Source organism: Melopsittacus undulatus, chromosome 4, assembly GCF_012275295.1.
Source record: "Melopsittacus undulatus isolate bMelUnd1 chromosome 4, bMelUnd1.mat.Z, whole genome shotgun sequence".
Classification (NCBI taxonomy): domain Eukaryota; kingdom Metazoa; phylum Chordata; class Aves; order Psittaciformes; family Psittaculidae; genus Melopsittacus; species Melopsittacus undulatus.
In genome coordinates this window covers 103,248,036-103,270,921 of record NC_047530.1, presented here as the reverse complement: position 1 = coordinate 103,270,921, position 22,886 = coordinate 103,248,036, and the positions used below count along the sequence as shown (strand labels likewise).

The 22,886-nt window shown below is 36.9% G+C and overlaps 1 protein-coding gene across 1 annotated transcript in view; it reads right to left on the bottom strand.

Annotated features, from left to right (window-relative positions):
• NHLRC2 (NHL repeat containing 2) overlaps window positions 1-22,886 on the bottom strand; it is a 30,135-nt gene that overhangs the window by 5,606 nt on the left and 1,643 nt on the right. Inside the window, exons 2-7 of the mRNA XM_031053904.2 lie at window positions 21,851-22,003; window positions 15,043-15,498; window positions 12,889-13,010; window positions 11,049-11,178; window positions 932-1,031; window positions 232-463 (exon numbers count right to left, since the gene is read on the bottom strand). Of these exons, the coding sequence (XP_030909764.2) occupies window positions 232-463; window positions 932-1,031; window positions 11,049-11,178; window positions 12,889-13,010; window positions 15,043-15,498; window positions 21,851-22,003 (1,193 nt within the window). The remainder of the gene's footprint in view (window positions 1-231; window positions 464-931; window positions 1,032-11,048; window positions 11,179-12,888; window positions 13,011-15,042; window positions 15,499-21,850; window positions 22,004-22,886) is intronic.

Genomic DNA, 22,886 nt, shown 5'->3' with positions numbered 1-22,886 from the left:
GCTGAATTGAGTCAGCTATTTAAAAATAAAAGAAGTAATTTATTATCTGAGGAGCATCAATCTGCACTACAACCCGAGTGTCACAACTGGCACACATTTGCATTCCAAGCAGTGAAGTTAAGAAATTGATGGCCATGGAAACTGATTTACCCTCTCACCCCAAAAGTGGCTCCTCCAGGTCAGGCTTGAGGAATATTAGTAGGGCAGTGTAGGGAAGTTTGAAGTGATTACCAATGGATCTCTCTCTCCTCCTACAAGGTGCTTCACTGCTCCATCTTTCAGGGAGATGGTTCGCACAGTGCTGCTCTCGCTGTCTGCTACAAAAAGGCAGTTCCATGGTTCCTCAGAAGCCAGAGAGAGACCAGAAGGCTGTGCAAAGCCTGCCTTATGTGGGTATGCGTTGTTTCTGTTCTCCTCATTCCCGCTTCCAGCAAATCGAAGGCAGACTCCTTTCTTTAAATCACTAGAGGAAAACAGCACCCAAGAACAGGAATGAGTCTGAACTACTTCAAATGTCATGCATAAACAGAAGCTACAGGACAAGCACTTGTGAGTTATGAATCCAACTTTACTGTAGCACAGGGAATTAATCAATGCCTTTCTGCTACCTTGTATTTCATCTCAGTGTATCATTCCTCGCTAGATAATTCAGCAAATGCAATGAAAAGTACCATTCAATTATATGAATGTATTCTACCAAGTCATAGTTTTATAGCAAAAGTAGCATCTTCAATTCCATCTAACGGATGTGGGGAAAAAACAGGCAGACTTTAAAGGACACACAACTTTTAAACCTAATCAGAAGCAGCAAGCTTGAAGCTATGCACAGTCAAGAAAAATTACTTTTAACTTGATTATCTCTCTCTTTGAGATTTGAAAACTGTTTACCAAGACAAACAGCAACTTCACGTGTCTCTTATTAGTTGCTTACCTTCCTTTTGGTAGTTTTCCATCTTCCAGCATCAGTGCCCATATCTGGTGAGTGCCTGCCATTGCTATCCATAAAACATCATCTTCCTGGGTCCCTGAAACTTTAAAATGAATGTGTAAAAATGGAGGAATAAACCCCAACAATACCTTGGGAATGCTTTGTAAAACAAAGAAATCAACAAATCAATCCTGCTATCACCTCTACTCCAGCTCACCTTTTCCCATGAGAAAGACAAAAAACACCCTCAATCAAAAAAACAGCAAGAGAAGGAGAGAAAATGTCTTTCTATGAAAAATTCTATTTTATTTCTGCTCTTTCCAAGATATAAAAATAGTATTTTAAATAATGCTACCTAAGGACAATACTTCAAATGGGATTTGCTGTTCACAACATTAAGTCCATGTTTCACCTATGATTTTTGGATTCATACTAGCCAACAAAGATGTACTCATCTTTGTTAAGCATGGTTTGGGCAGTGGGGGATATACGTTTTGGGTTTTTTTACTATGTTATGAGAAAATTAGATATTTCAAAAAGCTACTGGCAGTGTTGACAGGCTTGGAGAGAAATAACTGTGGCAGTACATTACATACAGAGCACATAACGTTTTTAAGATAAGGGTAACTGACGTTTGTGCATCATGTAGATTTACGCTCTGGAGCACAATTGCTGCTGTCTATTCAAACATCACATGTGATGTGGGCAATTACTCATTTCCCCTTCCACTGTCCATCCAGTTTCCAAGTTGTTCTCCCTTTGCACATGTACGTGTATTACCATAAATACAAGACACAGATCTGTGCAATAGTGACCTTTTATCAAGAAGTGTTCAACTATGCTGCAAGTAGCTATTTTTTTAAACTCAAAGTATAAAATTACTATTCACCAATCCAAATCTATAAATTACATGAAGCTTGCCCAGGTAATACTTCACAAATAAAATGATATGAACAGAAAGTGAAGAACATGTAAGTGCTCTATAGCTTTAAACACAGCACATTACAGTGTAAGGAAGAATATATGAAGACAAATTGTGAAAGAGCACTAAAACCCAAGAAACCCCAAAGAAATTTACTTCTCTTAGCCTCTTCTGAAAAGGAACAGAAAATTGACATTTAAGAACCGCATTAAAATACAGACACTTATCTAAGTGTCGATACTGTATTAGCCTACACACACTGTATACAATTGTCTGGTCTAGTCAGAGACAAGATACATTCATTTCTGAATAAATGTATCAGGTATTGGAATAACTATTAGCCACTCAAAAATACCTTCAAATTGCTCACAGAATCTTTATTCACATGAACTTTTAAAACATCTCATAGGTATTTCTGCAAACAATCTAGTGGATACCTCCCCCCCACACTATTTTGGGAGCTTCAAAATAAAAACAATTCTATGCAATACGCTTGTAAGCATTTTAAACCTGAGAAGTTAGTCCAAATCAATCTTCCTAAAATGAAATTACCACCATTCCCCCAACAGAGATCCTGCTGTTTTTCTTTTAATCCTAAACCTTTCCCACTTCACACACTGCAAGAGGGGAAAAAACCATCCTTCTTTCTCCAGAATTAATTTCCTCATACTGTGAGCCCCCTTCAGAACAGTACTGGTATGATTTTAACATTGTTTATCTTCATCCCTTTCTGTTCCCTGGATCAAGACACAAGTTTCTAAGACTGTTGTCAAAGGAACCTGTTGACTCGCTCCTGCACCTCTACGTGGCTCCATTTTTATGTAAACTAGAGCTCCAAGAATAAAAGTCCAACTTCCAAAGCATCTAAAGGTTTTTTGTTGAGCAGAAAGGTTTGCAAAATGAGTTGGAAAACACACATTTTGTGAGTCAGTCACCATAGGTGTTACCAAAATCCAAACCACCCCAATAAAAAAAACAAACCAAAACACCCCCCCTCACAGTACCACCTTTGATTAGAGGTTGCTTCTAAGAGATCTAAATTGAGAAGATGGCCTAAAAAATCATCTCACTACTTCCTATATAGTACATGTTCAACTTCAGCATTTTATGTTTCCACGATGCACACTGCACTCTTCAGATGCTATTTTGAGCACCCCAGAATGAATAATGCTAAAATCACTAGTCAATTCAGAATGTGAGTTTTTAATCTTGCTATACTGTGCAGTTTGTTATGAGGGATGTCAAAAAGTGCTTTGTTAATTATTTAATATTCACCCACCAAAGAAATGAAGGAGTAAGGCTTGAACTGAGCACTTTAGAAAGATCTATTCCATTCATCTATCCAAGTCTCTAATTCCATACACTGAAAACTCCCTTGTGACGGCTAGATGTTGAAAAATGGAAAAGGTTTCTTACTTTAGTTCTGCACACTAAAAAGCTTAAATATGAGGCACAGCAAAAAAGTATCAATATTAATTAATTCCAAACTTTACTGAAAATGTAAGAACAACAGAGAGAAAATCCTTTCTTCAACTAGAGAACAAGGCAATAAAAATAAAAGCTCCATAACCATTACAGCTTTTAGTGCAACGTAAGTATTTTCTACTAGCTGGCCATTAGAACAAAGAGAACGGATGCAAACATGGAAACAACACAAGCATAGTGACTTGTGGGAAATATGTCAGGACTTTAACAAAAAAACATTATATGAACCCTAAAAATAATGCCTGTAGTTGCACTGCTAAGGTATTTTATAAGACAATGGGCCTGACACTACAGAGTTTAATGCTTTATGTTCTGAAGCATAAGACAGAAAATCCTCTTCTTTCAGGATACAACACTTTGAGAACATGCCACCACTGTCATCCTTGCACTGTTCTCACATGAGAAGTGGGCCAGGGAGAACTAGCATCCTAAAATTATGCTAGTGCCATCATTATCATAACTCCTTATCATCCTTGAATGGAAAGAATTTATTTTTAAAGAATTTATTATAAAACAACATAAAAGAACAAAGCAATTCTTTTACATTCATTCAATTAAGCACCACATTCCAAACTATCTTGAGCTGTTTCAAAAATCCAGTGTAGTTTCTCCTTATTAGGGTATGTGCTTTCTTATCTTTAGTGCTGCCCCTATCAAAGCAAAGTATGGCTGGCAAATGTGACATACTTACATTATAAAGATTCACTAATAATGAACTAGGCGTTCCATATTATACAACACTTCAGTTACTATACAATGATTAGCTCTTCAGTCTATGTATGTGTTGTAAGATTTAACAGACCTATACACAACTTTAAACAGTTCATTAACACTGCTGACCATTAACTGTGAGTCAATCTGGACACACAGAAAAGAGTTTATTTCATAACAGCCAAAGGCAGTATCTGTTCGAAGAGATTCCATTCCCAGGACTACCCACTCTTCCCACTTCCCTGGCTGGGGACTGCATGCTTACTTCCAGTCTGGGAATTAAAAGCCTGGGAATCAGTTAGATTTTGCGGCTGGCACCACTGACATTTTCTAAATAGACTGAAGTTTGAAAATATTATTCTTGTCTACTAACTATTAAAAAAAATAACAAGGAAGAAGTCTGTTGGTACACTCATCCTCTGCAAAATCACAAGCAGTAAAAAGGGCTCCACAAAACACTTTCCAGTTTACAGACAGGCACACTGCCTATGTGCATTTGTGAGTGCAAGTCGCGCCTACGCTAAGTCAGTGGTAGTTTAGCAAATGTGACTGGCAGAACAACTAGAGAATTGTTCTTCTTCAGTGAGACAGAGAGAGCAAAGCCCCAGAGGAATGCTTTAGCACTGTCAGCCTGGACTGTTACAAGTACACATCATCCTTTTTGGAGGAGTAAAAAGTCATTTTCTTCTTTTTCCTGCACTACCTCTTTCACATAGTGTTCCATCATGCAAACAGCATAACCCTTTATGAAACAAAATGCTTCTGGAGTTTTCCTCCTTAGCTAACATACCTACCTTCTCATCAGGGGAAATCCCCGGACACAGTGGATACCAAGGGGATGTCATGCAATGGGAGGTAACAGGGAGCTAAAAATAGTTAATTTAATATTTTCTCTTTCTGACTCTGGCCTTCTGACTGTAATGTCAGTAAATACTTAAGAAAAAAAATCCAAAGTAGAAATGACAGTATCTGTTAACATGAAAGAATGGATTTAGATTATTTAGTGTTGGGATACATCACTGTAAGTACAGACAGAGCTAAGTCTGGTTATGCATTTTATTCATTCCTACTTAAGCACAGCAAACATGTACACATGAGGATATTTAGCACTGCAGTCTCCCCTGATCCCCAACACACACATTCCATATTCAGCTCTTTCAGCATCAAACGAGAACAGTTAAAAACTGTGTCTCATTCTGAGCCGTGCATGTCTCTGTTAGACTTGTAAAGGATGTTTATTGCCAGCAGCTCTGCATCTGGAATTCTGCATTAAACCCAGTTACCTCAACCAGTATTCAGAATTCTGATTTGTAGTTTTAAGTTCTTTATCATGAGCATAGATCTAATTCACAGAACAAGACTACAGACTGTAGAACAAAGAGAATGAGAAATCACGATTTCAAGTACAAATAACATAACTGAGGACAGTTTGAAGTTACGGACTTCAAAATGTTACTAAGTTTGACATCTGTTAAGATGGTAACTGCTAATTCAAATGCTTCTTTTTACTGCAGAAAGTAATCATCACCATCCATTCTGTCAAGATGTAGAGAAGTCCAATTTACTAGAAGAGTAATCTGCCAAATTAAATTGTGTGGGATTACTGCTGGATATTCAGTCACAACTCTCATTACATCATTATGTTAAGACTCTAGACTTCATATGTTTCTGTTAAAGGCATGTTTATAATAAAATACTAACAACTAATTTTTTTACCTACTTCTATAGCAAACATGTGAAATAATAATAATTTCTGTTGCTATTGCTATTAGGAATACAATAAGCTCCTTAATCTCTCAGTTTTGGCTTAGAATACAGAATTCGAGCATTCAGTCAACAGTTTAACAAGTACAAGGTTCCTGTAGAGATAAAATCTGGTGGGCTGATAGCACAGAAGGCTACTAGTTCTGAAAGTTTATCCCTCCTTAGTTTTCTCTCAAATGTTTAAAGGAAAAAATGCCAGGTTAGGAGCAGGAATGAAAGCTGCTGAGGGTTCACAGAACCCATACCTAAATTGCACATGTGAAAACCTCAGTCGCATTTAATTGTTCCTCTCTGTGATTCTGCCTACAGTATGAAGGTGGTTGACCCACTCAGATAGTATCTAGAATTAAACAGTGTGCTTCAGAAGTCCTCCCAAAGCAAGACTGGGTAATGTCCTACTTCACTGCAGTCCTTTGCGGTAACTTCTTAATGTCACATTTCCCAAAAGACTTTTTCCCCTTAAACAGTTCTCACATAGGAATAAAATGCTATAATCAGTCTTTCATTTTACTTCAGGCCTATCTTCAATGAAGAAGATACTTTTTCTTTGAAATGCCAAATATTTAAAGTAAAAATAATTACCATTTACAAGTAAATTTAAGATCTAGTTCGACAAGAGAAGTCAGGTGATGCTGTTTCATGTCAGTTATGTCTCTGACACAATTTTCTGTGGAAGTGAACTTCAAGGGCAGATGCAGCTCAAAGCTGAATGGGGTATTACTGAGTTTATACTTTGCATAGGAGACTGCTAAAGAGATGAGAAGGCCTTTTGCATTGAAATTCTCTATATTGCTATACCATGCAGTCATATTACATAACATAGAGTAACTTAAAGTTTTGAGCTGTCCACAAAAACAATACATAACTAATCTCTGATGATTACAAGAGCGGTTCTTTAATTTTCAGCTATTACCAAGGAAAATTCCTTTCACAGGATAGCAAAGGCCAGAGCCCCAGTGCCAGAATGAGACTAGCCTTGAAGGAGAAAGAAAGGCAACATGTAGAAAGCATACTTTCAAGATACAGACAGTTCAGACATAAACAGTTCATACATGGTGTGAGCTCATTCAGGAGGTAGGAACTGCTTATTGCTGAAGTAATTATTTCTTTATTCCTTTGCAAAATTGAGTAAGAATCACCGTAAGTAATTCAGAAAAAAAGGAAGTGTTTTCCTCTGGAATGCTGTGGTACCAAATAACCCTCTAGCAGAGACACTCAGAGAGAAAAAAATAATCTTACATACTTTTGCCTTTTAAGGGCTATAAAAATTGTAGCAGTATGATAAGATACAGTACTTTCATTTAAATAATAACTATGTAAAACCTAAACTGACGTAAAAATTTCCAACTAGTTTACTGAAAGCATGGTCAACACTGTTCTTGGGAGTTGCTATAAATAGATTACAATCATGCAATTTAAGACCAGATTTTGGAATGTGCATCACACAGTTATGTCACCAAGAGCAGGCCATTGTCCTGTTCCTACCAGCAAGAATGCAGCTATCAAGAACATTTCACGCTCAGATCAACTGTGCATTTAAGTATCACTTGCTTTCAACACCCACTGAATAAAAATAGAAAGGGACAACAGAGAAAGCTAAAAAAGCAGAGAGTAATTTAACGATGTATTTTTAAGCTGCTGGCCCGCCTCTGTATTTCCTGCACAATCTGTATCAGTGCAAACTTCAGCACCAACTTCAACAAAGCCAGAACTTAATCCACAGAGTTCATTCAAGAATTTTAAAAGTGAAGGGTACAACTCAAGCTCAGTGGCCACAACTAAGGAAATAAATAACAAAGAAGAATACTGTCTGCCTGAATCCTAGCATGTGTTTTATCTCCATTAACTCCCCTACCTTAAAGAGACTTGTGCCAACTTTCTTTTAAAGGGTAATTCACAGTCACTTAATCTCTTTGCCTCAGACTTCAGCATCTGTATAAAACAGGGAAACAAAAGCCTATTATCTCATGGAAATAATATAAGGATGCTTAAAAGCATGCTACTTAGTAGTATCTGTTCTGCATATTAACTTATATGAGCCTTCATAAACCTTTTTCCCTTCAATATTTTTAATTTCACAACAAACTATAAATTCACATTTTAAAATGTCTCCTCCCTGGAGATATTCAAGAGCTGTCTGGAGACAACCCTAGAGAGTCATCTGCTTTGGGTGACCCTGCTTGAGCAGGGAGGTTGGACCAGATGACCCCCAGCCTCAACCATTCTGTGATACTGGAACACATAGTCTGTGTTAGGAGCAAAACCAAGAAATGTCAAGAAATATAAATGGTACTGAATTTTCTCTTAAGAGGTAACGTTTCCCTTTGAGACTTTGAAGAAGGTCAACATAAACTGTTCAAGACTACCTAGTGTAGTACATAAACAGCTTAAACATTTAAACTTCTTTTCTTCTCCCTGTCATGTTCTGGATAACATGGCTTTTGAATGTTGAAAGGAAACTCACAAAAGCATCACTTGTTTAAAACATATAAAATCCATACATCTATCTTCTGAAAAGAAAAATATGCTTCTTGTACACTATGCAAGCTACATAGCTCTAAGGAAAACAGGAAAGTACAGTGTTATTTCCCATATGCCACACCAGTTAACACAGAAGTCAAACTTACTGTAATAACCCACCTGTGTTGCTGAAGTGTCTATTACACTCTGCAACTTGCACAGAGACACATATAAACACATGTAAAAAACGTGTCCTGCTATGTGGATATGAACCAAAGCAATTTCTGAAACTCATCAATTACTGTACCCATCCATATGCACACACAGACACTGGCATGCCAGTTTTAACAAATGACAGCAGGGTATCTACTTGTGAGACAGCACACTGAGAATCACCAACAGAAGGCTGGGTGTCTGCCCAGGAGAGTGAAGATTTCCTACAAAACTGAAGATTTCCTACATTTACTGAATAACTAATACATACTATCCATAGTATAAGGGATAGTAATGGAAGATCCTACTAGGTTCAAGCAACCTGCAGTAACAACACAACTTTGACAAACTCTGCTGCAGTGTTGACAAACTATTTTGACAGCTGGCAATACATTTAAAGAACTCACTGCAGCTCATGGCAGTATCTATGCTGCAAGACAAATCCACTGCAGACTACAAGACACAACCTTCGTTCCTCATGCTCTGAGACAGACTCCTGTCAGCATTTTAATCAGCATAATCCCCTGTTTTGACATCTCTCTCTGGTTACAGTTTTTAAAGGAATTTTATATAGCTATTACAGATATTTTCATTTTTCCTTGCTTATTTTACTCACACAAAGCCATATTAAAAAAAAGCCTTAAAAAGAATCTGAAAACACACAACCCAGCCCCATTGTATCTCTTTGGCCTACCACCCTCTCAAAAAAGGAATTTAATCTCTTTGTAAGTGACAGGTTATATTTTGTAGAGCTCTAAATAGGCAATCTACTGGTAGGTTCTAATTGAATCGGAAAGGATTTTACTGGTCTGAAGAGAGTGTGCTCAGAAGATCAGATTTTTACGTAAATGCTGATAAAAATTCAGTTGTGTTGAAGAGTGCAGATGACTAATCCTCTACAGGTGAATCATTCAGTGATTACTATGTTCATGTTGATAACAATCCTATCAATTAACATTTAACAAGCAGAGCTCTCAAAAACAGAGAGTATCAACAGAAATTCAACTACTGGCAAAAGCAGAAGAAAGCATCATGAAAAGTAAAATTATAGGCTATTTTGAATAGTTCTGTTAACCAGCTGAGGTTTCTGAAGCATCGATTAGTTACTTGTTTCCTCCTTTGCTGATCTGTGAAACAGCTCTGCAGTAACATCCCATGGAAATCAGCTTGCTGGTTCAAGTCACCTTGAAAACCATACCAGCTAGTCAAACAATAGTCTACTGGCTGACAAAAAGAAAATCAGATTGGATAAAATTCAGCTAAACTCATGCTTTCATTAACAGCAACCCACATCCAGTGAGATTCAAATACTCCTCCTTCCTCTTGCAAGTAGAAATCCGTATGCTTAACACAAATTGTAAGCGTCATTGGCAAAGCATTTGGGATAAAGTGACCTTTGTAAAATTTAATTTATTTTCATTTCATTTTTATGTGGAAGACATGCTATTAAAAGTTTTAAATCTAAAAATTAATAACAGCTGCTTATTTAAGTAGTCAAGGCTGCTGGTGGTACAATGCCTATACTGACAATCTATATGAGAAGACATCTATATGAGCTAGCTTCATGTTCCTCTAAACTTGAGTGTGTTTTCCTCTCTCAGAACTGACCCAAGATTATAACAAATGCTTCCAGGTCAGTAAAATATTCTCATTTACTGATTTTGCAAAGCATTTCTAATTTAAAACTGTTAGATTTAAATCATGCTACTTTCCCACCCCATTATCTGCAGATTCAAGAAATCCTGATTTTGGAAGTCAATTTTTATGTTTGAAATCGTGACCTAAGGGTTTTATTTCACACTAAAGCACTATTCTGTCATTGTTCAAAAACTGACAGCTGTAACCCCTGAATTATAGTTAAACGGAAACATGAAAAAAGAATCAACTCACAGTTAATATCAGTTGAAACCTGGCGGTTATGTGATGTCAAGCTCAGGTGTGTGTTATGTGAATCAGGAAAGCAAGCTACTTAAATCTTCAGAAGCTGATTCTTGCATACCATAATGCAAAGATTTCACTCTTACACACTGATGCTTGCAAGGTTTTTTCTGAGGTATTCCTCACCTATCTGATTGACTCTATCATCATCTTGAATCTAATGATTTTATGTCACCTAAACAGGAATAAACAGAGGCCCCCAACTAAAATTACTTTTATTTCCTAAACTCAAATATTTACAAGTGGTCAAACATGTCTGTATAGTCAAGGAAAGGAACTTCTAGACAATGCTCACTTCCTGTAAAATGTAGCTGCTTAAGTGATCCTGCCATAAAAAGCACTGGCTTAACAAAAGCAATCACAATTTCCTCCTGTATTTGGACCCAGTAACTATATAGCTCATTACAAAAGAATTTTTCTGCCATCAGGTAACAGTTCATGCTTCCTTCAGGATCCAAAGCAGAACTGCAAGTCTTACTTGCAAATGAAACCACTGTTTTTTAGACCCAGTTGTAAGGTGAATTTTAACTTTTTCCTATCTCAGATTATTACCAAAACAGGAAAATATTTAGCAAACTGCCATGCATGTGTAAATATGAGATGATAAAGGCTCAAGTGATACAGTACTTGAATTTCCAAAGACCACATCCCACGGAGAGCTGATAGGCTGTTCTTCTCCTTTTGCTCCACCTTCCTTATCGACACCTTGTATCCCAATGCCTGCTACAGTGGTCACCATCTCTAACTCCAGGTCAATCTACAAGGAGCAAAATTACACACACACCGAATGTACAAAATTAACTTGACTGAAGTTACAATTTGAGCTAGATGTCAAAACCAGAGTTTTTGCTGACAAATAAAAAACAAATCCTAACAAATGTAGGAAGATAATGAATTTTACCACAATGCTAGCTGATGGGGGCAGGAAGCAGCAGGAAAACCCACAAGCCTGGAATTCTCTTCAACAAAAATTAACACTGTTTTGTCAGGGTTTGCCCAACAGCTGCAGAAGCAAGCACCAAAATTTTGTAAAGAAATACTCAGATGATGGATGTGGATGTTTTACTTTAAACTTCTATAGGACTATGACATAGAAATTCAGATACTGTAACAGTATCTCCCATCTCATTTAATTTGTAGAAAGCAAATTATTTTTACAGTTCATTTCATGCCTTTGGGAAAAAAAAAGATTTAATTTCTGCACCTTAATTCCCTTTATTTTTCTTTCCCTTCTGCTTATTTTCAAAGTTACTTCCAATACTGCTCATGCATTTATAATGATGATCATGTAAAAAGGGAGTCTTCCACACTTTCTTCTAACTTTTGTAGCAGTAAATGTGCTTTTTTCAAGGCCCATGGCTTGCACAAGCATTTGAATACATGGCCTATAGCTGTTTATTCTATTAAGTCCTGGATACCCTCATGGCACATTTAGATGAAAGGGAAAAGCTAATTATCACCAAAAATGCTGATGCAGTGTGATACTGATCTTCAGATGTTTCTTTGCTGTCTTTGCTACCTGCAACACTTCATATCCTGCGGTCACCACACTGCAGTGATGAGGGTCTGTAAGATGAGGACCCTGGACCAAACTGCTAATTTTTAGTACACAATGTTTCTCTACCTACTGGGAGCCTTGGTCATTTTCAGAACAAAATCTGGTAGCCAACTCAAATGATACTGTCCAGGGAGTTCGTGGCCAAGTGCTTTGAAGTGAAACACACAATGAAACCACTTACCAATACAAAGGCACTTCAAACTGGGTAAGGATGTACTTCCTCGGATCATTAATCAGACATATTAGTGAGGATCCGAGGAGAAGTTCTTCTGAGATGCATAAAATATTTTTAATAATAAGGTAATTTACATTGCTTCAACCAATTTAACTTCTTCTTATTCTAAATTTGACCTAACCAAATGTAAGATCCAATGACTATATATAGAAAATATAATTCCTACACCCTAAAACAAGCTAAAATAAGTGTTTAATGAAAAAAATTCCACATGCAGACGATTCTGGTATTACAGCAGTTATCTGTAGGTACTTTAGAGACCCAAACAGCTAACTGAAGTTTAGAAAGTCAGTGAACCACAGTAGTACAATAACTTTAGATAAGAATCAGATACTACTGGAAGTGAAATAAAAACTATTCTGTTGTAGTACTAAGAATAGATGTTTCTCATAACAGGAAAGTAAGAGTCACTAGGAAAAACAAAATCAAATATGCTGCAGCAAGTAATGTATATCATCTTCATTTGAAAGGAAGCACAAAAGTATATGAAGCCTTTAAACAACAAACTGCACAACAGCATTTATTTGTAAGATACTATGCTGAATTTCCTTCCCAATGTGGAGGGAATTCAAAGAGTAAATAATGAGAGTAATAAACTTAGTGTAAATATTCACCTCTGTAAGTAGAATAAGGGATGAGCGATTAAATTTTGTATTTCCTTGCAGAAAATTTACCTTTCTAATGAGGTGATTTTCTGTATCCGCGACATAAATAACATCTTTCTTTATAGCAATCCCTTGTGGTGAATTGAAAGCTGCCTCTGAAAATCTTCCATCTCTTCTTCCACTGTTTGGACCTATAAATGAAACAAAGCAAAATCAAATGTAATTTTAGAAAAAAGCAAAACAAACCAAACCCCAAATTCATACATTTAACCTGTAAAAAAAATTACACATTCTAAGAGGTGCTTTCACAGCATCTTGTACATTTCACATTACTCGCCCACTGCAGTAGAGGATCAGGCTTGAGATATTCTTAGGAACCTGAATGTGCACAAGCCCATGGGACCTGATGAAATCCATCCGCGGGTCCTGAAGGAGCTGGCAAATGAAGCTGCTAAGCCACTGTCCATCATATCTGATAAATCATGGCAATTGGCTGAAGTTCCCAATGACTGGAAAAAGGGAAATATAACCCCCATTTTCAAGAAGGGGAAAATGGAAGACCCAGGGAACTACAGACCAGTCAGTCTCACCTCTGTGCCTGGCAAAATCCTGGAGCAGATTCTCCTGGAAGGCATGTTAGGGCACATGAAAAACAACAAGGTGCTTGGTGACAGCCAGCAGGGCCTCACTAAGGAGAAATCCTGCCTGACCTATTTGGTGGCCTTCTATGATGGAGCTATGGAACGGATGGACAGGGGTAGAGCAGTTGATGCCATCTACTTGGACTTGTGCAAAGCGTTCAACACTGTCCCACATGACATCCTTGTCTCTAAATTGGAGAGACATCAGTTTGATAAGATGGACCACTCGGTGGATAAAGAACTGGCTGGATGGCCACATGCAAAGAGTTGTGGTCAATGGCTCCATGTCCGGCTGGAGACCAGTAACGAGTAGTGTCCCTCAAGGATTGGTGTTGGGACCGGTCTTGTTCAACATCTTTGTCAGTGACACGGACAGTGGGGTTGAGTGCGCTCTCAGCAAGTTTGCTGACGACACCAAGCTGTGTGGTGCAGTTCATATGCTGGAGGGAAGGAATGCCATACAGAGGGACCTTGACACGCTTGTGAGGTGGGCTGATGAAAACCTCATGAAGTTCAACCAAGCCAAGTGCAAGGTCCTACACCTGGTTCAGAGCAATCCCAGGCACAGCTACAGGTCAGGCAAAGAAGAGATTCAGAGCAGCCCTGCAGAGAAGGACTTGGGGGTGTTGATCGATGAGAAAATGAACATGAGCCAGCTTCAGTGTGCGCTTGCAGCCCAGAAAGCCAACCGCATCCTGGGCTGCATCAAAAGGAGTATCTGCAGGGGGCCTATAGGGATGCTGTGGAGGGACTCTTCATTAGGGACTGTGGTGACAGGACAAGGGGTAATGGGTTAAAACTTAAACAGGGGAAGTTCAGATTGGATATAAGGAAGAAATTCTTTACTGTTAGGGTGGTGAGGTACTGGAATGGGTTGCCCAGGGAGGTTGTGAATGCTCCATCCCTGGCAGTGTTCAAGACCAGGTTGGACAGAGCCTTGGGTGACATGGTTTAGTGTGAGGTGTCCCTGCCCATGGCAGGAGGGTTGGAACTAGATGATCTTAAGGTGCTTTCCAACCCTAACTATTCTATGATTCTAAAGAGATTAAGTTTTTAAAGCTGAAATGTTACCAATATAAACTTGGTAACAAATGTAGCTAAATCTAAAAACTTCCACTATTTTCATAGCTGTTTTTACGTTACAGCTCAGTTTTGGTGACAACACAGGTCTTATCACATACACTAAAGCAACTTCATTTTCAGGTGCCTATGTATTAGTGCAATGCCACTGCCCTTAGTAATTCCTCCTTCCTCCAAAATCCTATAGAGGAATGCTCTTCATTTAAAAAAAACCCAACAACCAAGCTAAAAGTATACACCAAAAGCTTCCCTCCACACCACCACCACCAAGCATTCATGTCCTCTACTGAAAAGGGACACATTACTCTTTTCTTTTTCTCTACCTTGCTGCTGGCTGTAGATATATGTCACTTCAATCTAAAGCCATCCGCACTTTCATAAGAATACAAAATGTATTTTTTTGTAATTCATATTATACTATATATATAATTATACTAGTAGGCCCAGCAAACATCCTCTACTCCTCAACTAAAACTACTGTGACAAACTTATATACCCTTACCTCCAATAGTGTGTAAAATTTGTCCGTTTTTTCGAACCACCAATATCCTATGATGTCCAGTATCTGCTATGACCAGCCTTTCTCCTGAATGATCCACGGTCACTTTGCCAGGAAACAGCAGGGGAGAAGGCGGGAGTGAGTCTCTATATAGCTTTATTCCAATCTTGTTATCTTTGATTTGTCCTCTTTCCTTGTAGAATTTCAGTGTTATAGAAGTAAATAAAAACAACTTCTCTCTGTGTCCCTCTCCAACAAGTGAAAAGAGCATATTTCCACGAGGCCCCAGAATAACCAGAGTTGGCCAGCAGGATACTTCAAGTTCATGCCACAGTGTTGCATCTGGATCATTTACTACAGGGTGGACAATATTATACCTCAGAATGGCACTTTTAATGTTATCCAGAACTTTTTCATTTGGGAATTTTGCCGAATGGACTCCAACAATAATAAGACCATCTGAAAGGAAAAATAAAGTTGTGCACTGAAACATATTTGTAGTTGAATAAAAAGTAAAACTGAAGCACAGTTATCTCACAATGTGACTGATTGCTTTCCAGAATAAAAGGGTTTGAACAAACAAAAAGCAATTGCATCTCAGTAGGACTATAAATAGCCGTGTAGACATAATACTGAAACTCAGAAATAACATTTCAGTAAAATGACTGAACTTTAAGACCATTACTTCCCCAGCTGGTTGACATTTAATGTCAGAAATTGTTCTTAGTTTCTGAACCTCTACTTACTAAGGTAGAAAATACTTTCAAAATAATTATGGATAAGTTGTAGCAGTTCAACTCATACTTTGTTTTTTTTCAGATATTTCAAATAGCAGCATTGACAGGTTGACAAAATGACAGCACTTGGCAGAAACCTGGAAGGCTTGAATCTATTCCCTTAAAATACAATTAAAAAAGGAGTAAGAGAGGATTAAATCACTGACTTTTGCACCTCCCCTTAAAATGTTTAACTTACTTCTATATGTGATTAGGAACGACAATGAAGACTGCACTTGAAATCCTGGTATGAAGGTGTTGCATAAGCATGAAGTAATATAAGTCTGCTTCTATACAATGCATACATAATTAGCAATCCTTTAATTATTTTCATAGTTTTATGAAATTTGAACACAGAAACAAAAATCTATGCCTCAGACTTGAGCTGCTTGTCCCTTGTGATGAGAAATAAATCTGCTTCCACCTGAATGTAAACAATTATGTAAGCAGCCCCAAATTTTCCACTCCCCTATCCTACCCAACAGAAAAAGAATTAAGAGCCTTTCTTCCATCAAAAGACTTTTCAGTACTTTCTAGGAGCTAAAAAAAAGAGGAAAACAAAACCAAAACCCACTACAACCTTTTTCAGGGCTTTAAATTATGTTTTACTAGCATAATCTCCACCAAATGAAGCAAAATGTGCATTGACATCAATACCATACTTTATCTCACTTTGTACTTGAAGAATACTACTAGCTGTAAGCATAGTTATAGTTGAAGTAACTTGTCAATTCTACCTGAACTAAGAATTTACCCTCTAAGTAAAGAAGGCAACAATAGTGACCATGAAGTTGTAGAAAGCTGCAGTACAATAATTTTAAACCAGAACTGTCAATCTAGTGGAAATGCTTAGACATTAACCTTACTACTTATCCAAATATTACTCATGTTTCTGGAAAGTGTAAGCATTTTCTAACCACAAATAACACCTGACATCTTTCTATTTCTTTGTGCAAGTAAAAGTTTCAAATTTTCATGTGATCTTTTTTGTTATTTGGAGGAGTGAAATTAAATGGGAAGGGAAAATGTCCTTAGAGTTGATAGCCGACTTGAGTCATATTTTACCATAGTATAAGAAATTATATAGTCTATAACATCATTTAGCATTTGTAAACACTTTTATCAGTACCATTCAAGTATCCATGGTGTTTCCTTCCTTCACAAATGTCTATAGGTGGATTCCTTACAGTACTGCATTTTTCAGTAATACGAGTAATTCCAGAAAGCAGACTTGGAGTCCATACAAAGTGGCATGGAGGAGGAATAGCCATTATCCAATCTAATCCAATTCTGATGATGCTTATACTCTGAAATATGAGTGTAGAACCTTGAAGAACTTTATATGGTTCTTAAATCTGACTAATTTGTGCTCATACATATACTCACTGCAATTGAAAATGTATTGTGCTACAACGGACAAAATAGGTTTGGCTGAACAGCTATTACATTTAGATAAGCAGGATACAATTTGGTTATAAAGGATAAAGGCAGATATGCAATGCGCATCTCTAAGTAAGCAAGTTCTGACACTTTGTGCTTACTCTAATATTGTTATATTTATCCTGAACAGCAGCCAACAGGAACAGCCCTCCTGAAAGGACACTCATCTGGAAAAGACTAGTTTTAAAATAAATGTTTGCTCAGAAAGGTTTTAAGAAGACTTGGGAGTAAGTTTCAGTTACTTGAATTTTTAAAAGGCAATTTTTTTCTCATTCAAATATAACCATTTCTTACAACAGGAAAATAGTCTAACCAGAACACAACCTGAATATTTGCAATCACTTTGCTAACACATTTATTTCCCATCTTCTAGCTTCATACAGTGCCTAGCACATCACTCCTCCTACCCAGTTTTCATCTCTTCATTCTTCTGGTTGCAACTGTAGTTACCAAAATCTAGTAATTAGTGCTCTCAGAAGGAAAGCCACACACAAACTTTTTGAGCTTGCATAATTCAACTTTCTCCTTATAAAATAATTTTATTTATTTAGCATTCTAGCATTTTAATTTTTAATCCATCAGAAGTGTGCTTTTTTTTCTGCAATAACTCACCTATCTAATATATTTTACTCCATTTGGCATCAACTGTTATGTGTCACACAAGTAATTCTAAACTGGAAATTTATGTATCAGATCACTACTTTTATTTGGTGTTTACTACCTGATCCATTAAAGGGCTTTACTGTTTAGAAAACTTCAAGCAAATACATCAAAATAAAATGCTTTTGTAAAACAGTCCTCTAAAAGCTCTGCAGTTAAGAGCCAGTGGAGTTTGCCACTGCAAGAATAGTGAAACCAGTCCTGTGATCAGAGAGTGCTTGAACCAGGGCCCAAAAAGTTATAATTGCAAATAATTTCATCCAAGGACATGGTTTGGAACAGAATGTAGTTTTTACCTTTATGCTTTTCTCCTACCTTTAAAGTAGAGGTGGAATCTGGCTAGTTGGACATCTTTGTTTTACCTTCAACTCTGCTTTTGTGTCAGAAATGTAATAAAGGCGATTATTACAGGTCTTAAACAGTTGTATTATTTAAGCTCAGATGAGTTTGTTTCCTTCCAGAAAAACTAATCTAAAGTTGGCTTTTTATTCAGTTACAAAGAAATGGAAAATTATTTTTTTCTTTTAGCTCTTCTCTCCAACCATGAAACAGTATTAATGGAGAAGAACATAATCTTCAATGTGACAATAGAAAAGGATAAAGTGCTGCACGACGAAAGACTTAATATAAGAATTTCACAGATATAGAATTATAAGACCATTGTATAGTCTTTACCAATCCTATACACACAGCATGTTGCAGTGTCAGATAGATGAAGTTGCAGTATCATGAACTGCTGTACTCCAAAGAGTAGGTCAAATATTTTAACTGTAACAGGATCAGCAGCAGCTCTTGTATTTGTCCTTCAACAATACCATTAAAACTAGAAAGGGAATTCTATATTGAACACCTGAACAGGACAAACAAGTTATAAGAAACCTCTTCTGGAAAGTGATGGATGAGATACCGAGATGTAAGAATATGCACACCATTTAAAACACTTTATTCAAAGGATTATAACAGAGCACAATACTGGATTTAGGCCAAGCTATTTCTGAATATTAAAAAGTACTCCCTCTTATAGAAGTCATTTCTGGACTGCTGATAACATGAACTGAATATGCACTGGAGTTTAAAATAACTTCCTGAATGCCACTTGAAAAACAGAAATAGCACCACTGAAGATAGCAGCGAGAACATATCTGATAAAGATGCTAGGTGACATTTAATCCTATGGAAAGCAGTCTTCATTTTGAAGCAGTCTTCTGAAGTTCCAGACAACAGAACTATGTGCATATGTACAATGACATATATATATGCACACACACATATATATAATAGTTAGGATCACCCTAAAAATACAGTTTCTTGTGTTCAGACTTCTCATGTCTGATTATCACACTTGAAATTTCAACATATTCCACATAAGAGGGTATGTGAACAGCATGAAAAACAAAGTAATCAGAGTATCAGAAACGATCATACACAATGTACAATCAAAAAAAGACATTACATCAGTATTGAGGTTTGTTCTTAGTTATGCAGCAAAACAAAGGCAACACACCTTCAAATACTCAAACAGGCCAAATACATTATGAGATATATGCTTTGTCAGATGCTTGTTTTGATCCTGACTAGTATTGTGTGCTAGGTCAGAACCCTCTGCCACTTCCATAGCATGGTATATACATGAAATGGGTAAATAAATGCCATATTTACAGATCTAAAGTTCAGTAAAGCTGCAGTTTCACTATATATTTCATTGACTCGCTGCTTCCAAAAGAAATCACGTCACTCATCTTTTGATGAGCCAAAATCAGGTTTTTTGTTATCACAAAAAAGGTGGCAAGATTTCGGAACTAACCCAACCAAAAGTGAAGGCACTTTCATTAAATAAAGAGCAGAATAAAATAGAATGAAACTCCAGAATAAGGCTGAAGAAATTCTTAAAATACTTTGTTATGTCCAATATCCACTCTACTTTTGTTTTCTTCTTCCAGTTTTCATCTTTCTCAAGTTTCTCAAGCCAGCAACTCTTCCCTCCTCTTTCTCCTAGTAACTGCCAAATGTCATTTACCTTTGGTGAAGAAGATGCATGTTAATATAATACCATCTGCTGAAGTATTTTTCTATGGCTTAAAACCCCACAACTCTTACTACCTTGATGTATTTATAAATATTACTGTAATGCTAAAATTTACACACTTAGCACAGCAAAGATAGATTAAATAATACTGAAATTGCTGAGGATCAAAATATGAAAAGATCAGAAAAAAACCAAAAGGAAGACCTATCGTGAAAAAAAACAATGAACCTTTCTTTTTGTTTTAACCTTCAAGCACCTTAATCTCTTCCTGAATCCAACTACTATCCTCTGTTTCCTAATGGATTAAATTAAAGATTAATGTTCCACACACCTGCTCTTCTTTCCTTTTACCTCCACCTTCATCCCACGTATCTTTTTTTAATCACTCCGGCTCCTGTAATAACAGGATAGCTCAAATGCAAGAAGAATTTATCACCTATCAGCAAAGGTACTTTCCTCAAGTAATAACTCCTGTGACAGGAAGTTTAATACAAGTCAAACAAAAAAAATGTGTCTCCAAGTGGAGCTTCAGTTTGGTTCAGAGTGCTACAGCCTCTTTTGCACCAGGAAAGAGATGCTCAAATACTTTAAAGAGAAAGCTTCTGGGGACAGGTTGTTAAAATGAGTATTTTGTTATCAACTGATTTAACAGCTTGCTCTTAAAAAACAGGTTAAGGATACGACAGCTATACTAATACAGTAACACTATGCTACAAAATGTTTGTAATTTAATGATATTCTTTACTATAGGATCAATATAATCTTCTGAAATCTACACCTTCTTCCCAGCATGGCTGGTATCTCCACTGCAGTCTACTTATAATTTGCTAATCACCTTCTACTTAAAAATGCCTCCCTCCCAAAAAAATGCCATGAGTTTTCCTTATTAAAGTTTCGTATATCTGAAACACTATACCTGACCTCCAGTTTCTCCAAAGCAAGCTGCTAAGCTTTCCAAGGCATAAAATTTAGTTTGAGTCTTCTGCCAAGCACTATGCAATCCTACAGTACATAAGTGAGCTACTTAAAGAACTTGAAATTTCAAAGACATTGTAATTTCTTTTTCTAGTGAAAGAAGACAGCAATAATAAATGCTGCCAAAATTAAAACCAATCAGAAACACCAATGGAGGATCAGAAACTTAACTGCATATATATATTTAATACAGTATTTTTAGTCTGAAAGTAACACTGTTCATCTCACTGTTCAGTCTATTAAAATATCCAAGATAAGCAAGCAGCTGATACATTCTGTGTAAGACCACAGCTTATCTCTGTCAAGTCATCATGATGACAACAGACTGCATTCTAAATAGTAATTACCCTATATTTTTATTCACTCAGAGAGATAAGATTCCATTTCAGATGTGACTTTCAAAAGCTTGATTCCCTCTCCAGAACACAGGACTACTAATAGTACATAACTTGATGCTAATGCAAAAAAAACTCTTTCTAAACCAAGCTTACATATTTTGTTAGTTAGAATGGAAAAAACCTCCACGTGATCTTAACTGCATCCATCCATTCTGCCATTTATATTCTTCCCAGAGTTAGTCCTTAAGTCAAGTGCAGAGGGTTACATATTTGTATTAACTTTGAACCCATATTTTACATCCTTGTGTAGCTTTTTGCAAATAGCCTTATTTATGAGGATACCAGATTTGGGGGTTGAGGACATATCCTGTTTCTTTAATTATACAGACACAACAGGTACCTTATTTAACCCCATTTAAAAATGTAATGGGAGTACACACAGTCACCTTTTTTAGGCTACTTAAAAGATTAGAGGACATTTTTAGGCACCCCTGAAATTCTGCCAGCTGTTTAGTAACCAGCAACAAAGTGACTCAGCTACTCCACCATCAACAGTGCCAGGAAATTCTATTCCAAGCGAGCCAAAGCACTTTTACCTTTATCAGAGAACTGGTGCTCTAATGCATGGAGATCAGGCAGCAGGTGCAAGCAGTTGATGCAGCAGTAAGTAAAGAAATCCAACACCACAACTTTTCCACAAAGGTCTTTCTGAAGAGAGATAGGACCTTCAGTGTTTAACCATTGTAGATCTGGAATTCAGAGAACAGTGATAAGACAGTTAGGGGAAGGGTAGGGAAAGGCAGACACTTAGAGCAAATTTGCACACCACCACACAACATCCCTGGTGCACTTAACCTTAGAGAGATGAAAAGTTCAACATCCCTTTCTACACAGGTAGAAAAGCAAACAAAAAGTCCTATATTTATCCAAGTCATCCATATGTCCCATGATTCTTCATAGAATCACAGAATAGTTTGAGCTGGAAAGGACCTTAAGCTCAACCAGTTCCAACCCCTGCCATGGGTAGGGACACCTTCCACTAGACCAGGTTGCTCCAAGCCCCATGCAACCTGGCTTTGAACACTGCCAGGGATGGGGCAGTCACAGCTTCTCTAGGCAACCTGTGTCAGTGTCTCACCACCCTCATAGTGAAGAATCATGAGATTTAATGTAATACATTAAATGTTTTTAATGTATAAAATTAATGTAATTAGTGAAACTGCAGCGTATATATTTTAATAGATACCTTTAAAGTGAAAGAACATGCAAGCCTCAAAACCATTTTTATACATTTAAAAACATGATCTATTTTATTCAACTCCTAATAATGTCATATGGGTAACATTATTTAAAACCCACATAAATGGTAGTAAACTAAAGAACTGTTAAACTCTTAGTTATTTTCCAACATGTTTGTAAAGGACTCTGAAAAGAGATGACTGAAATATTTTTGTGGTTAGTTTTGATCTTGATTTTCAAAGTTTGACATGACAGGTATAAATTAATCCCTTTAAACGGGAAGAAATACAGCCTTTCCAGATACACCTGGCAGCAACCCTGATCATTTATTTTAACCACTTGATCTGAAGCATGAAAGCATTCTTTTCTTACAGGTAACTGCTATCACTCTGA